Genomic DNA, 16,899 nt, shown 5'->3' on the forward strand with positions numbered 1-16,899 from the left:
GAACGATGGGTGCCTCATGAATTGAGTGAATCAAACTTGCAAACACGCGTTGACTTTGCTCAACCGACACTTATCATTCAACTATCATTACTTGTGATGAAAAGTGGATACTGTACGATAATCGAAAGCACTGGTCGCAATGGCTGAACCATGGAGACCCAGCCAAATCCTGCTTTAAACGGAAATTGACTCAGAAAAAGTTACTTTGAGTGTTTGGTGGACTAGTGCCGGTGTCGTTCACTACAGCTTTCTAAAATCTGGCCAAACGATTACGGCAGATATCTATTGTCAGCAACTGCAAACCATGAAGGAAGACCTAGCTGCTAAACAACCGAGGTTGGTCAATCGCTCTAGGCCACTGCTGCTTCACGGCAACACAAGACCACACACTGCACAACAAACAACCACTAAGTTAGATGAGCTACAATTGGAATGTCTGCTACATCCACCATACTCCCCGGACCTTGCTCCAAAAGATTACCATTTTTTCCGGAATTTGGACAACTTCTTACAAGGAAAAAAATTCAACTCCGATGCGGCAGTCCAGACCGCCTACAAAGAGTTTATTGATTCTCGCCCCAATGGTTTTTTTAGTAAAGGGATCAATGAACTACCTATGAGATAGCAAAAGTGCATAGATAACAACGGTGCATACTTTGATTAATTAAAAATATTTACAAAAAAAAAAAATTACCTTATATTCCTCCCGTACAAAACGCCAATTTCATATGTAAGGACCTAATATTTGATTTTCTAGCGTTCGTTAAAGAAGCGCTCAAACTGACGCGACGCACAAAAATATGCTGCGTAAACTGAGAATATCTTGATAAGTAGTCAATAACTTTTTTATTGGCCCAACCTTGAATTCACCCCATGTGCATTTGGATGTGCAGCTATAAGTTACCCGCTAAACCAAAGTGAAAGTTAATTAGTATAATATTATATTAAATCGTAAACAAAAGAAACAAAACATTTCAGTTTTATAACATGAGTTAGGGTGACATAATTTTATTTTTTTGGTTAAAAAATAAGCCTGAAGCCCGATCGCAGCGTCACCTACCGGACCCAATCTGAACCATTTAGTCAAACAGACACAAAAAGTCATCATTAACGGTCCAGCCGCTTAGGAGGAATTCAGTGAAACACACGTACAGAAGAATGGTATGGAATACTATACATATAAAGGTTAGTCTTCTAATAGAAAAATTGGTATATTTTTACTACAAAGCATATTTACGAATAAACAGGAAATGGAGTACCTAATAAATTACTATGAAAACATAGACTTTTTTTTAACGTTTCTGGGATGATGCAAAAATTAACGACATAAAGATTTTCGGAACTGCACTACACATGAAGTATATTTTTTATTTGGTTAATTTTAATAGCACTAAGAAGCAGTTCATAGGTACCTGCACCTAACTGCAGTATTATAGTTTTTATAAATTCGTATTATCTAAAAAAGGAACTAGGGTTAAAAAATATGCTTCGGGAGATTCTTAATTATAACAGTATCCATTTCGTGACCCAATAGTTAGTCTTTTTCATCAGTTAAAAACATACTAATAATAATTACTAATAATTATATTTATGTATCTTGTCCAGCAATATCTTTTATCATTTGTATGATCCTGTAACTTATTATAAGCCTTATTTATATTTCTTTAATGAGAGTTTTAAATTTATTTATTTGTAAATGTAAATTAAAACCATTTACATTTTGAAATTCGTAGTTATTACAAACTGTGTGTTGTGCTTTTATGACATATTCTGTACATTTAGTTTCCGTTGAGAAGGATCGCTGTCGATATCGGTCAAGAGGTAATTGATCATGATGATATTTAACTAGTTTACTAGTTTTTGATGTATACATATTGATATAACTCATTATATATTTAATAATAAAAATATTTCATGAAATGTCAAAACTGAAAATTTTAAAACAGTTCGAGTATACAGTTTGTTTTTCGATTGGTGTCGTGACACTTAAAATACTTTAAATAATTAAAAACCAATTTTTAAATGCAGTTGTTATTTGGAACACATACTCCCTTGTGCCTTGATGTTTATCGAATTAATCTTAAAATTGGCAGTTTGTATGAATCTGTTTATTTGTTTCATTCTTCGATTTCTTTGCATTTTATTTGAGTAACAATATCCATTTCAACTTCGCATAGATAAAATAATCAAGGTTTTACCATAACATCTGTGTATAAATAGGAAAATTGTTATTCTTCTCTTTTGACAACCGATTTTATTTTTTTATTGGTAGCAACTTGCGAGCTCAAGTCTTATAAAAAAATGTTGAAAACATGCAAATTCATTTTTTTTTTTGTTTTTTCTTAACTATTTAATAATGATTATGGTCAAATTTCGATCGATGGGCGGAAACAATATAAATAAATAGATATAAACTTATTATTAATTATGTTTCCGACTAAGCTGATTAATAACGTCTGGTGACACGCACCTCGCCGTATGTCTTTTTGAAAAAAAAATATAAATATATAACATGAATATATATATATATATACTAATCCAAATTGAGCAATATATCCTGACAGTTAAAAAATATTGATAATTAAATAAATATATTTAATTTAAAACCGGAAATTATTTATAATGAATAACTGACTAACACCGTCATTAATTAATTTATTTCATAAGATTACTGTGTTTATCACATAGTAACGCTGATGAAATAATGATATTATGAACACTTACTGTTCATTACGTAGTGTAGTTCATTATGTAGGTATATATATGTTTGTCATGAATTGAAAATAATTTAATTTCCTGATAGAAGATGTTCACCATTTTTTCAACGGTCACAGACCAAATGTTTGTGAAGCGAGTCAATGTTTTATATTTCAAGCAAGCAAAAGCGGCCTAGATTTACAAAATTACACTTGTGGAATAAACGTGTAAATTTTAACACTAACCATTTCGCTTTTTGTGTTATATCATATTTGTTTTGCTTATGTTTGTTTTTGACTTAACACTTTTTTCAAAAGAAATTGATTATTTTCAAGTAAATTGTAGTGAAGTAGTAAAGTATAGTGCAAGCAATTTTTGAAGTTTTTGAATTTTAAATTCACTCTAAAATCCAGCTAACTGTGATATAATTTATTTTGGCTCTTAAAATATAACCATAGAAATTCGAAGATACAATAGTAGATATTATTTATTCACAGGATTTACTGTCCCGTCCCTTTTGGTCAATTTATCCATGTCCGGGTCCGGTTGCCTTTATGCTAGGGGTAAGTTGATTAATAATTTAAATATTGGCGCCAAATAAAAAATTAAAACAATGCAAAGCTATTTTTATAGAAGACGTTTAAGTGAAGAGCTGAAATAACCCATTGGATGAAATATGAGAATCTTAGCCGAGAATTGTATTTATAATTGCTTGTTTTTATAAGTTATCTGGTGCGTTCGACAGTGAAGGGAAACATAGGGGTGAGACCTGCATGTGTCGGATATAATTCTGTCACATGTGTATCCATGAAGACGTATTGAAGCAGCGAGTTAGAATAACTTCAAATCTGAGTGGAAGTCGTATTCCAGTAGTGGCACATTAACTTGTTACTTTATTATAATATTTTACGTTTTCGTTACTTTAAAATTGATTTGTAATAGGTATATCTTAAGTTTTTTTTTGAACAGTTAATACATATCATAAACAATATAAACGATAGTAACTACAATAGTATATTACTGTGTCGTAGCTACTAACGCCCTCAAATTCAACAGCACATTTATTTATTATTTGTTCAATGAAAACATAAAATAGAATTTAATTTCATTTAAAAAAATATATATATATACACCAAAATACATATACCTAAAAATAATTTATAAGTGCATAATAAGGAAGGGATGGGGTAGGAAGGGAAAGTAAGTTAGGTCAATGTTATATTAATCTTTTAAGTAATAACTCAGTCTCATCATAAAAAAGTTATGATATTAACCCGAAACAAATACTCGGACGATTTAACTAGTCATACTGAAAAATTGAGTCAATATGTTGACTTGAACTTTATTATATATTTTGAATTAATCAAAAATCTTTATTTCTATACGTTAAACACTCATGCACAATATAAATGTCTGTTTTCGCCTAACTATGAACTTAATAAAAGAGGACTGGTAAGTGTTAACTTACATCAAGACGACTCATTAGATTCAGCAAATCACGATTTACGTGAAAGGTAACTATCACATATGTCAGTGTTTTTTTCTGTGTATTGCTATTGGCCTTACTGGCTTCGTCAGCGTCACCGATTTGTAGGCCGAGGGTAGCCTGTTTTCATTAAGTAATTTATTTTATTAAGTTAAAAAAATGTTGTATTTACTACACCTTTATTGATCTCACTTAATTTTATTATGTTTTATGCTTTGTTATTTAATGTATTTTGCTCAATTTTAGTGATTGTGTAATTATTATTATAGGAAACTTAAATGATGTATGTATTATTTTATATTATTATGCTATTAAGTTAATTTTTGTATTGTTTGTATCCTTAAAAATTTATAAATAAAAAAATAGTAAAAATACTTTTTTAATTTAAAACTTCTTTTTAACGCTTTACACACATTCAAAAAAATATTAATAAAAAAAAATGATTGTATTGTACAATTAAATATGAGAAAATTTAAATAAAATACAGGGATGTTTTGAATATATATTGTCACCTAGACTATTGATTACGTGCTACGAACCTTCTACGACCTACTCTTTGTAGCTTATTAATATCATACGATAAGTTTTATTGCTATTTCGACATTTACTGTCATTAATCAATTCGGCAATTATTTTTCGGAGAAAATTAGTAAAAAAGTATAGGTACAAGACTTCCGGTGTAGAACGATTCATTTAATATAGATTTGTTTTGGGTCTTGGACATCTAATTAAAACGAATTTTCACTTTTTTTACATCTAGTAAAATCTCTTTCGATCCATCCAAAGAGAAATTGCAATCAATCAAAAGTATTTAGAAGTAAGAAAAGAATAGTAAAAAAAATTTTTGCAAATATTCTGGTCAACGTTGTATTCAATATAAATTATTATTATTATAATATTATTATATCATTTCCATATATATATATATAATGGATATATAATGGATTTCCATATATATATATAATGGAAAGATAGTAGTATAATCATTTTAAACTGTAAGGAATTAAGGATATTTAGTCTAATAATTTAACTGGGTTTAACAAACACGTGATGATTTTATTTAGTGGTGACTAGTGGCAGACCCTCTATCATTGAAGATTGTTAAGTTTCATCAATATTTGTATATTCTATTAAAAAATAAAATACTAATGTAAATATAAAGTATAAAATATAATAAAAAGAATTATACATGTTCTTTTTTTAGTTTTTTAAGATTTAAACTATAAAGCATTTGCAACATATTGTCATGTTTCATGTTTTTTTAATGTATTATAGTCATTATCCTGATGTACGATAATTTTGATCCATTTACGATAATTTTAAGGGCCTGATGCGATAGCTGCTTGACTTCAGGTTGTGAACATTTATTAGGTAGGTACGTACCTTGCCAGAAACTTAAAAACTGAAGTTGATAATTGACACTTGGCATTATTGACAGTACGTCATCAGCCTTATTGTCGTCATGTTTTCTTATAGTTTAAGTATACAATTTAATCGCCGATAGGTCATTTTTACAAGCATTTATTTATTATAATTATGAGTAAATAAGACTCCTAATATATGAGTTATAATGGATCCAACTAATCGAGCACGAGGAGCTGATTTAGACGTAGATAGTTTTAGGAGTGATGAGCCAGGCTACGACAGAGCTCGAATGCGAAGACAATCTGGTGGATTCGTAGATTTGGGAAATGAATCACAATATGGTACAGGCGGACATCAAGCTTCAAGTGCCAATGAAATTTTTGCAGACGTACAGGTACTAAGCATATTATAATTAATATAAATATTTATAACAATAACAGTCTAAATCCAAAAACAAAAAAAATACTTAATGTAAATTAATTATTGACTTTAGTACCCATTTCAATGTTTCAAATTTCAGGGTGATGTGCCTTGGTGGAAATCAAATTTTTTCATATCACAGCCAGTTCTCTTCGGAACATGGGATGGAGTGTTTACATCATGTCTTATAAATATTTTCGGAGTCATTGTATTTTTGCGATCAGGTTGGATGGTTGGACAGGCTGGCTTGGTGAATGCCATACTCATAGTTTTGTTTACAGGTTGGCAAAATATAAAATTTCCCAAATTCGAATAAAATTTAAACCATCGACATCAATTAAAACACACGAAAAAAATATTTTCAGTATTTGTAGCTCTGATCTCGGTGTTATCTGCTGTGGGGATATGTGAACGGTGTAGAATAGAAAGTGGTGGAGTGTATTTTATACTTGCTCATACATTGGGCTCTAGACTTGGGGGAGCATTAGGAATGGTGTATTGTTTTGGCCAGGTAAACAAATTTATATTTATCCTTTCCTCTAATCATGTAATCAAAATAAGCAGTTGTATGAAGTAGAAGTTACTAGGTTCATATATTTATAACTATCTAACTATTATAAATGGTAAATTGTCTTGTTTTTAAGTAAAATCCAAAAACACTAAAATTCTTTGAAACTATCTGTTTTATTAAACATTATTATTATTTTGGTTATTATTGTACTTAATACTATATTATACTTCTTTAGAATGATAGGATATAGAATTATTGTAAGTAAAACTATGTTTTTTCAAAACCAAGAGTCAATAGTGAACTTAATATTAAATCAATAAAAGTTCACAGTAATATTAATACTAAACTTGGTTTTTTAATTAAGTATATATTTTTACAGGCTGTGGGATGTGCTTTAAATGTTTTTGGATTTGGTGAATCAATGGCAGATCTTGTTGGCACTGACAATACTTGGGCAGCGCGTGGTTTTGCTGTTGCGGCTGTACTTTTGCTAGGCACAATTAATATTGCAGGGGTAAAGTGGGTGATAAAACTTCAATTTCTTCTACTTTTAATAATTTTGGTGGCTGCTGTGGACTTCTTTGTCGGATCATTTACATCTGTACCCGGTAATTATATTTTTAATATATAGAATACAGAAAATATTTTCATTATTTTTGAGTTTGTTTAAAAATTAAATTTAATAATATTTATGACAAAATAGTATTATATATTTTTATTTCCGTAACCGTACCGTAACCGTAACAGCCTGTGAATGTCCCACTGCTGGGCTAAAGGCCTCCTCTCCTCTTTTTGAGGAGAAGGTTTGGAGCTTATTCCACCACGCTGCTCCAATGCGGGTTGGTAGGTTTTTATTTCAATAGAAGTTAATTTTTAAGCAATTTTTTTTATTATCTTAGAAATAAAAATAAATAATATGATTAATACTAAATAATAACACCATAATTATAAATTTTAGATGTTGAGTTTAAGGGATGGCTCAGTGGCACAATGGCTAATAATACTTGGGCAAACTATCAAGATAATTATACCTGGTTTAAATGCTTCGGTGTTTTCTTTCCAACCATTACTGGTATTCTAGCTGGTATCAATATGAGTGGAGATTTGAAAAATCCATCCGTTAATATTCCAAATGGCTCCTTAGCCGCTATAGGGACAGGGTAAGTTGACATGTATAAAAATATATATTTATATGTTTAATTAAATATTTATGTTTGCAAATATTTTTTGAAATTTCAGAACATTCCTATATTTAATGTTTATAATAACATTAGCAGCAACAGTCACTCGAGATGCTCTGTTGAAAAACTTCTCTATAACAGCAGATATCTCTGCAGTAACAATTTTGCTACTAGCTGGATTGTATGTCAGTTCTATGAGTTCCTGTCTTGGCGCTATGTATGGAACACCAAGAGTTTTACAAAGTATCGCTAACGAGAAGGTTATACCCGGTCTTGAGGTTCTTGGGCATGGGGTGAGTGAAATTATATGATTATGCTGTAAAGATTTGCGTTGTTGTCAAATATTGAGAAGCAATTCGTCATGTTGCGAATAATTCTGGCAAACTCGAATTCCCGTCGCGTGTGCCCGAATGCTTAGAATTTTATCGTGCATTTTGCAGTGAAAATTCCTTAACAATTTAGCTTAAACGGTTCGTCATAGATCGAACATGAAGTGTTATTGCTACAACGCAACACGAATCTTTGAACGGCAATGTGGCCGTAGCATTAGAAATATGGAAAAAAATAGTTTCATATTATATATATCCAATAACTTATTTAATTTTTATTATTTCGCAGAGAGGTCCCAACAAAGTTCCTATTTATTCAATGGTTGTAGTAGCCGTAGTCACCGTAACATTTATCATCATCGGAGATATAAACAAGCTTGCACCAATCGTCACTATGCCTTTTCTTATAACATACGCTAGCATAGATTATTCTTATTTTGCTCTCGCCCAAACATTTGATTTGCAACATAAACGAGAAATGAGGTATGATTTACTTTTGCCTGAAACATTTGCACCATTTCATTATTTATTTTTTTAATCATATTCAAACAAGGAATTTAACGTAACCAATCAGATTTTGATTATCTATGTATGTGTTTTTCCTTAAATCACCTTGATAGATATTTTCATATGAACTACTTTTACGAAAGTAAATTATTATTTTGTGTGTAACTTTATGTAGATTTTTTTTTACGTCTTTATTTAATTTTTCTTTAATATAGATTCCAGGGACAATCGCATAGAGACATGCAGGTGTACGGGGCAACTGGTAGTGATTTGGATCTTTTATTTCCGGAAAGAATAAGACATAAAAATGTTGGGGTCTGTATTTACATTATCCAAATTTAAATTTTAGGTTTGCTAATCTGTACTCGACGTTTCAATTGGAATGGATGTAGGTATCAATTAAAATACACCTTTAATCACACTGGCTTAACAACTTTTTATTTTCACTTCAACCTGTTAATGAAGATACTTGAATCTTTACGTGTTAAACTTCATATTAAGAACGTATTTTGAAACATAATTGTAGATTTAATTTAAGTTTATATGTTTTGTTTAGGATTTTACTCCCTCTCCAACTGATTCGGCAATAATGAACGGGCGTATGTCAAATGGCGAAGTAAGGCGGCCAAGTGTGAATGTACATTCGAAAAATAAAAATTGGTATTCACATCTTTGTAATAGATGGTTGTCGCTATTGGGGGTAAGAGTAATAATGGATCATTTCTTAATTGTCTGTTACGATATAATACTGTAAATAAAATATATGAATTAATAAAAAATGTGGTTCACAGGTAGCAATTAAATTGTTATTAATGGTATTAGTTCATTGGATGTACGCTCTTGGATGTTTGTCTATCTTATGGTTGATATGGCTATACATTGGAGCCGCGAACCCAGCTGTGAAGCCCGGTAGGGCTTCTGAATTCCGATTTTTCCATTGGCTTAAAATTGCATTCCTACAAGCTATTGGGTAAATATGATATGTTTTTTTTATTTCTCTTTAGCAATTAAAGAAAAATATAATAAACGGAAATGGTAAGCTGTGATTAGCCAATCACCATTTGTTATCAATAGTCAATGTCTGGTTTGCATGGCGAGTGAACCAGCATAATTACAAACAAGGATATTAACATCTTAGGAAACGTTGTTGCGGCGCTTTGGTTGCTAGAAATAGTTTAAATTATTAAAAGACTCAGTGTCTATGGATTATCATTAAATGGCTCATTTGATTGCCTGCAAAATGAAGATTTATTATATAAAGATACAAGGATCACTATAAAATAAATGTGTTCGCACTGCCTGAAACTACTGCCATGATGGTAACTCGCATAGATAGTGCAGCAATTATAAAACCTCTAACAGCGATGAGCCACCAAACAACACTGACTGGAACACAATGATACAAATTTGATATTTGGTAATAAAAATATCATTATTGTTGAGTTGGTTGGTTACACATCTGTGCTCTAGTTATATAACAAGATATAATTATATATGTTATTTCATGTATATTTTATAGTAAGCGACCATTGGAATATGAACAATTAGTGGTGACACCAGTACACGGAGACATTGCTGTTGAACAAGAGAGGTTAAACGATGACAACGAAGACTTTGCATCGAGAAGACGCTACCATCAGTCCACAGCACTACAGAGTCACCTCGTCAGTGTAGACACATAAAACTGTAAATGACTAAATGAGCATTACTTAGGTTTATGATATTTGTAAAAACTATGTTAGGTTATATATCTTATTCAGTAATATCATAGCGGTTGTATCATGATATTAAGTACTTCAAGATGAATGAAGGAAGCATATTGCAAAATATTTTTTAATGCTTTTTTAAATTGTATAATTTTAAATGTATTAAACTTACTACTGAGATTATTCCAGACAGCGTAGGTTTTTTTGCAGACATTGTCGTTTCAGTAGGATGATAATACAATGCTTTCGCTTTGACTGACCCTTGGATATTCAATAAGTTGTTAATATTATATAATATATAAGATGAAAAAGTGATAAAACACTTTATGGCTTTATGTCTTGATTGTATTGTAATGGCTAATAAATTAGAAAATCCAGTTTTAATATAGGTTCTAGTAGTAATGCTTATATAATTTATATACACAATTTATAACTTATTTTTTTAATAAAATTTATCAAAAAAAGAACAGAAATATTCCATCGTGAAAATCCTGGAGACATTTTAAAAACTTACCATTTTTAATTAAATAAGCAGTTTATAAACTGTAAAGGAATTTAGTGAAAAAATATACCTTTCGCTTGGGAGCATAGACAAGTAGGGTTGCCATATAACTAATTCTGTAATAAAATCAATACAGTTAAAATATTATTCTGTTAGCAATATGCCAATTGAATTAAATTATTAGCCGTAATAATTTTCTGAAGAGATATTCTTATAGTATTTATTAAATACACCTAATTTTTGCACTGTCTAAAAAAGTGCATTTCTGAGACTTTAACAACAGTGATAATATCTTCTCGTGAGTATCGTAGTATTGACCTGGATTCAATTGAAATGAATGAAAGGAATGAATATGAGTTTCATATTTCGCATTGTTAAGGACTTTATGAATATTATAGAAGCCAAGTGAAAGAAGAAGCAATATAATTTGATTGCATGTATTTCCGCATGAAGTTATCTTCTCATTTTAAAGCGAGTACAGAATAAATTCAAGAGGCTGTATGTAATTGTATAACATGCTATATAACATAAAGTACAAATTAATATATTTTGTGATATAAGTAAGTCTGTAAGAGTTACTTCAAATATTATTTGTTATAATAATGTATTTTACATTTGGTTCGGGGCTACTTGTAATAATAGTGACAATTTACTAAATAAATGTATTTTTCAGTGCCACATGTGTGTCGTTTGTATAATTATTGTACTGTGTTTTATCTGTGCCCATTATTACTTTTTACAAAAATTTTGTATACTCTATGCTGCTGATTGCTTGTTGGTGTTGTCTGTTTGATGTTTATCTGTGGAATGTAAATTTTATGGTTTATGTTAAATTCTGTTCTTTCCGTGGAAAGAAATATATTTTATAATTTTTGTAAATCGTAAAATTAAAGTGAAAAATCATTATGTATTAAATAAGTCAAATTAGCCATGTTGTGGCTGTCGTCTGTGAATCACAAAATTATAGTTTTATCGAAGACTGCTTGATTTCTTTCCAGTTTTGAAGAGAAAAACTATTATATTTAAGTCGTTCCTAGTTATTTTTGAATGTGATATAATTAAAATAAGTTGTCAATATGGCTGATGATTTAAGAAATTACAAATTACAACTGCAGCAGGTTAGTGTATTTATTAATTTGTAACTGAGTATTCTAAGCGAAAATGTGCTTGGCATTGACTTACCACGCTATTTACTGTTTAAGGTCGAGGCAGCGTTGCTGACGGATCCTCAAAATGAAGAATTGTTAAAGCTAAAAGGAGATTTGGAAGAAGTAATTGAATTGACACGCGATCTAATAAAAACTCAAGAGGGTGAATCCAAAGGTCATAATATTCATAGTTCTAGTAATGATGATGATGTTGCAGCTTCCCTGCTGGCTGCTGGTGTTGGAGTAGTAGGAGATAAGACAATACCAAGGTGGCATGTAGGCGAGAGATGTTTAGCCAAGTGGAAAACAGACGGCATGTATGAAATTATTATTACTTTAAAATGATATAAATGGAAATATGTTGTGTAAGTCATATAGGACTTTATAGTATTTACTGGTGGTAGAGCTTTGTGCAAGCTCGTCTGGGTAGGTACCACCCACTCATCAGACATTCTACTGCAAAACAGCAGTACTTGGTATTGTTGTGTTCCGGTTTGAAGGGTGAGTGAGCCAGTGTAATTACAGGTACAAGGGACATAACATCTTAGTACCCAAGGTTGGTGGTGCATTGGTGATACATCCCCAATGCAGTCGCTTACAAGCGATGGTTAATATTTCTTACAATGCCAATGTCTAAGGGAGTTTGGTGACCACTTACCATCACGTGGCCCATATGCTCGTCCGCCTTCCTATTCTATAAAAAAAAAAAATTGGAAATAATGTATTTATATGTTTACATCTCTCAAGTGTCAAATTAATTTTAAGGTTTTATGAAGCAACTGTAGAGGAAATAGAAGATAATATCCTCAAAGTTAAGTTTGATGGGTATTCAACATTAGAACCTATATCAGTCTTGGATGCAAAGCCTTTGGGCTCGGGAACAAAACGCCCATCGAGTGGGGATGAAAGCAAGTTAGTACTTATTATGTTTTTGTTTCTTTTTTTAATTTAAAATCAATAGGGTTATTTATGAAATACTAATAACATTATAAATATTCTTGTTTTATGACTTATAATACAAAAGATTTTCTAAAAGTTGAGAAGTAGAGTAGTACCTATGTCATGTCGTCCAAGCATTGTGATTCATAAAAATAGATCAGAGTACCTGTGGTAGGTATGTAATTTGGAATGAACTTTTATTTATCTTTTACTGTAGTAAGTGCTCTACAAATAAACATACTAAAAATATGTAAAAATTTTAACTTATTACTATTCAATAAAAGCTTGCTACCATTCAATAAATTGCACACAATCCATTCATACTTAGTCATAGGACTGGCGTTAATAAAAAAAAACTGTTTAAATATAAAATACTTAGTGGGTACCAAAAATCGAATTACATGAACCATTTTGTGTGAGTGTCTAAGTCTAACGGTTGCAAAGAAATAGGTTAAGAGCAAGAAACTTTTGGCCCGCAACACACTCATGCATTTCGCAAAGCAGAGTTTGTTTGTTTGTCTAGTTTTGCTACCACACAGAATTGTTAATATTTCGAGTGATCAGTTTAAAAATATTGTATTTTGTATGAAAATAAAATCTGATAAATTATTAAAAATCATAGAAAAAATTGTTCCTTATGATATTAGTAATATTGTTCAGTAAGGTTATTAGGGTTATAAGTGTAAATAATTCTTTATAATTAGTGCTAAAACTTTATAAAACTTATGATTAGCAGTTAATCTAAAATCTTTGTAAGGCTTTTGTGCCGAGTAGATCTACTGATAATTTTATTAGTTTCATTGTAAACAAAGTCTTACTACAATTTGTTTTTTCAGACCTGGGAAGGGATATAATAGAGAATATTTAAAAAAGAAGAAACAAAAGAAACAGCAGAGATTTAAGCAAATTGAAGAAGAAAGAGAAACTGAAAAAAACAAATGGCTCACATTTCATTCAAAAGCATCAAAGAAGACAGGCGTTCGAACAAAGAGTATTTTTGCATCTCCAGACAATTTAACTGGTAGGGTTGGAATCGGGACATGCGGCATATCTGGCAAACCAATGACTGAATACACTCCAGGAGAAAAGTGGAAGAAAGGTGGATAGGATAGGATATTGTGTTAGTGTAATGTTAGGATAATATAGTTTTACTACTGTAACTAAATAATATTACTCAATAGATCTTTTGTAATAAGCAATAACTATTGTTTTCTTTACCTTACCTAAGTTTTTTAGTTGAAATATGTGAGATATTTGTCAGAAATATTGAAATAGAAAGAAAGGAATTTATTTCCTGCCATGAACACATTTTGGAGTATATTTAGCGGAAAAGGACTACTCGCAAAATGTATACCTGGGTTCTAAAGTTTCATTAAGAAATATATTTAGAGAAATTAAAATAATGACCATCTCTTCCAAATATATATTTGATAATGGGATATATGTTTATCGAAAGATATTTTGGAAATTGCGACACATTCTATTAAAACTAGGAACAAACAGGAACCTAAGTTAGCTTATTCTGCTTCCCGACTACACTGCCCATAGAGCTAATCAATCTTGTAAATGCAATGTATATACTTTTACAAGAATCGTAGCATAGCAGCGTTTAGAAATTATTCAATATTTTTTATTATGCAATATTTGTACGACTGGGAAATGAAGTGATCGCATCCAGGCCGTTTCAAACAAAAAGAAAAAGATTACAAATAATGCTTCTATATTGAATAAAAATTTTCACTGATTATTCCCAATTGTTATATTGTAGCAGAATTTCTTCAGATAAGTGCAGGCTTATTTACATGGATATTTTTATTTTATTATAATAACTTTTCTTCGATTCCACGATTTTCAATGAATATCCACGTGTTATACTACTTGGCTAACTTGCCTTTTTTTTTGAACAATATTGTATAAGTGTCATCTAGTGGAGCTTTTTGAAATTGTTACATTAAGTTTTAGCTGACAGGATATTTTGAACGTATTACTTATTTGCTTTGGTTTACGATAATTTTGACTAGGTGGCATGCTTATAACTTAAAGAGTTATTTTTAATATCAATCTATAGGAATAATATCAAATATTACAAATAAATTTATATGTTAATATAAAATCGAAAAAACATTCGAAATATCAGAAGTGACTAGAAATTAGTTATGAATGTGTGATGAAATATAATAGTTGAATTGAAAACTCAATAGATATCTATATTGCAATATTATATTGCAATATTGCAACGCCGTTATCCGACTCACCATCACAAACTACTACCTATTACTCTAAGTCCACATCCACAATAAACTGAACTTGCTTGACGCTACATTAGTTGCTTTTCTCGCTGGAACCTCCCCGTTACCAAAAAGAATTCCTTATACAAAATAAAATAATAAACTATACAGGGTTACAGGGTAATATGTCACGATCCTTTTAAAGGGTTATAGTTCAGGACAATAGCTATCAAATGACCCCCAAAATGCATATGCAAAAGTGTATCGTTTTCGAGTTATTAATTTTTTAAATTTTTTTTTATTTAAAGGATGTTTAAGATTCTAAAATTCAATAAAAAAAAAATCAACGTATTTTCCCTATTTTTTTTTGTATTTCTTGCTAGGGTACATCCTAGTTAATAATAACCAGTTATAAAACAAAAACAATCTTCAAGCATTTTTAAATTACAGATCCAAAACTGTACAACTTTTCGATTTTTAATTTTGATTCTTTAAGTTACTCGCAATTTTTTTGTAAAAATCACTATGGCTCTTATCGTGCGGATCATTTTAAAAACATCTGCGTTTCCTTAGCTATCCATCGGTACATAAAAAGTACAGTAACAATCATAAACTCAGGAGAAAATTAGATAACAAAGAGACCAGGTAGGAAATTCTAAGAAATGCTATTGTTAAGAAATTAAATCTGGATCAAAGACAAAAGGACCTCAATGCAAAGTAGTTAAAGATTATTTTTATAATAGGGGTAATAGGTAAAAAAGGAGAGATAAACCAGAGCTGTTTGTGGAATACTATTATCAATTCCTTTGAATTTACCGTCATTTTTTCTAATTTCCTTTTATCTCATTTCTTTTAGGAATAAGAGTAATAAAACCTTGTCGGGGTACATAATACTCACTGTACTTGCACTGCTCGTATAGTGTGGACGCGCTTTAGTGAATATTGATCTCTTAAATTTTTGAAAAAAACCGCTTCGTTTACTGGACTCTGTTTCTTACAACTTCGTGACTCGGCTAGCTAAAAGGAATTTGTGATTTGTGTTTATGATAACTTGGCGCGTAAAAAGGACTATTATGGCTGCAGAACAAAATTCTTCTCGTCGTTCGTACTCTAATGAGGAATACGCTGACATCTTATTTTGCTATGGATATTGTAACGGTGACGCCGCAGCTGCTCGTCGTGAGTATAATCGTCGATTTCCGGATCGCCGGACACCTGACAATAGTGTCTTTATTGGTGTGTATCGTCGAATTAGAGAAACTGGTCGCGTGCAAAGGAGACAATCTGATTCCGGACGCCCTCGTGTCCGTTCTCCAGATGAAGAAGATGTAATTATTCGTCATTTTCGAGAGGACCCTACAGTTTCCACCAATATTGTGGCAAACCGACTGGGCGTATCTCAATGGAGAGTCTGGTTTACTGTCCACGCGGCTGGATTGTATCCCTATCATTACACACCCGTACACGTGATTGAAGAAGGAGATCCTGCAAGACGTTTAGATTTTTGCCGATTTATGCTACACTGTGATGCAGAAAATCCCAATTTATGGACAGACGAGTCAAAGTTTGACAAAGATGGTATTACTAACTACCACAATATTCGATATTGGTCTCAAAAAGAACAGGGAAACCCTCACAAAAAGCGATTAAGCGGTTCACAAAGACGTTTCTCGGTAAACGTCTGGATGGGGATTATCAATGATAATCTTATTGGGCCACATTTCCTACCTGATAACTTAAATGGTGAAAGTTATGAAAGCTTGCTTAGAGAAATCCTACATGAGTTACTCGAAAATGTTTCGCTGAAACTTAGGCAGAGAATGATATTCCAGCATGATGGTTGCCCCGCACACTTTCGAATGTCCGTAAGACAGTGGCTA

General features: G+C 31.2%; 3 protein-coding genes and 1 long non-coding RNA gene across 4 annotated transcripts in view; 3 read left to right on the forward strand and 1 right to left on the reverse strand.

Annotated features, from left to right (window-relative positions):
• Positions 1-16,899, forward strand: part of LOC126771913 (glycylpeptide N-tetradecanoyltransferase 2) — a 251,084-nt gene that overhangs the window by 109,766 nt on the left and 124,419 nt on the right. The gene's annotated exons all lie outside the window — the stretch shown is intronic.
• LOC126771829 (solute carrier family 12 member 8) lies at positions 5,628-10,180 on the forward strand. The gene is made up of 11 exons (XM_050491959.1): positions 5,628-5,942; positions 6,069-6,249; positions 6,334-6,479; positions 6,859-7,087; positions 7,438-7,639; positions 7,719-7,953; positions 8,279-8,472; positions 8,712-8,811; positions 9,053-9,196; positions 9,288-9,466; positions 10,016-10,180. Exons 1-11 carry the CDS (start codon positions 5,754-5,756, stop codon positions 10,176-10,178), a joined length of 1,962 nt encoding a protein of 653 aa, XP_050347916.1. The 5' UTR covers positions 5,628-5,753; the 3' UTR covers positions 10,179-10,180.
• On the reverse strand, positions 10,416-10,790 carry LOC126772303 (uncharacterized). The gene is made up of 2 exons (XR_007669644.1): positions 10,717-10,790; positions 10,416-10,559 (listed from the first exon to the last, which is right to left on the reverse strand). It is a non-coding gene; the product is annotated as an uncharacterized LOC126772303 (long non-coding RNA).
• Positions 11,495-13,993, forward strand: LOC126772182 (survival of motor neuron-related-splicing factor 30). Its single transcript, XM_050492413.1, has 4 exons — positions 11,495-11,822; positions 11,907-12,169; positions 12,618-12,764; positions 13,628-13,993. Exons 1-4 carry the CDS (start codon positions 11,781-11,783, stop codon positions 13,896-13,898), a joined length of 723 nt encoding a protein of 240 aa, XP_050348370.1. The 5' UTR covers positions 11,495-11,780; the 3' UTR covers positions 13,899-13,993.

Source organism: Nymphalis io, chromosome 1 (genome assembly GCF_905147045.1).
Source record: "Nymphalis io chromosome 1, ilAglIoxx1.1, whole genome shotgun sequence".
Lineage (NCBI taxonomy): Eukaryota > Metazoa > Arthropoda > Insecta > Lepidoptera > Nymphalidae > Nymphalis > Nymphalis io.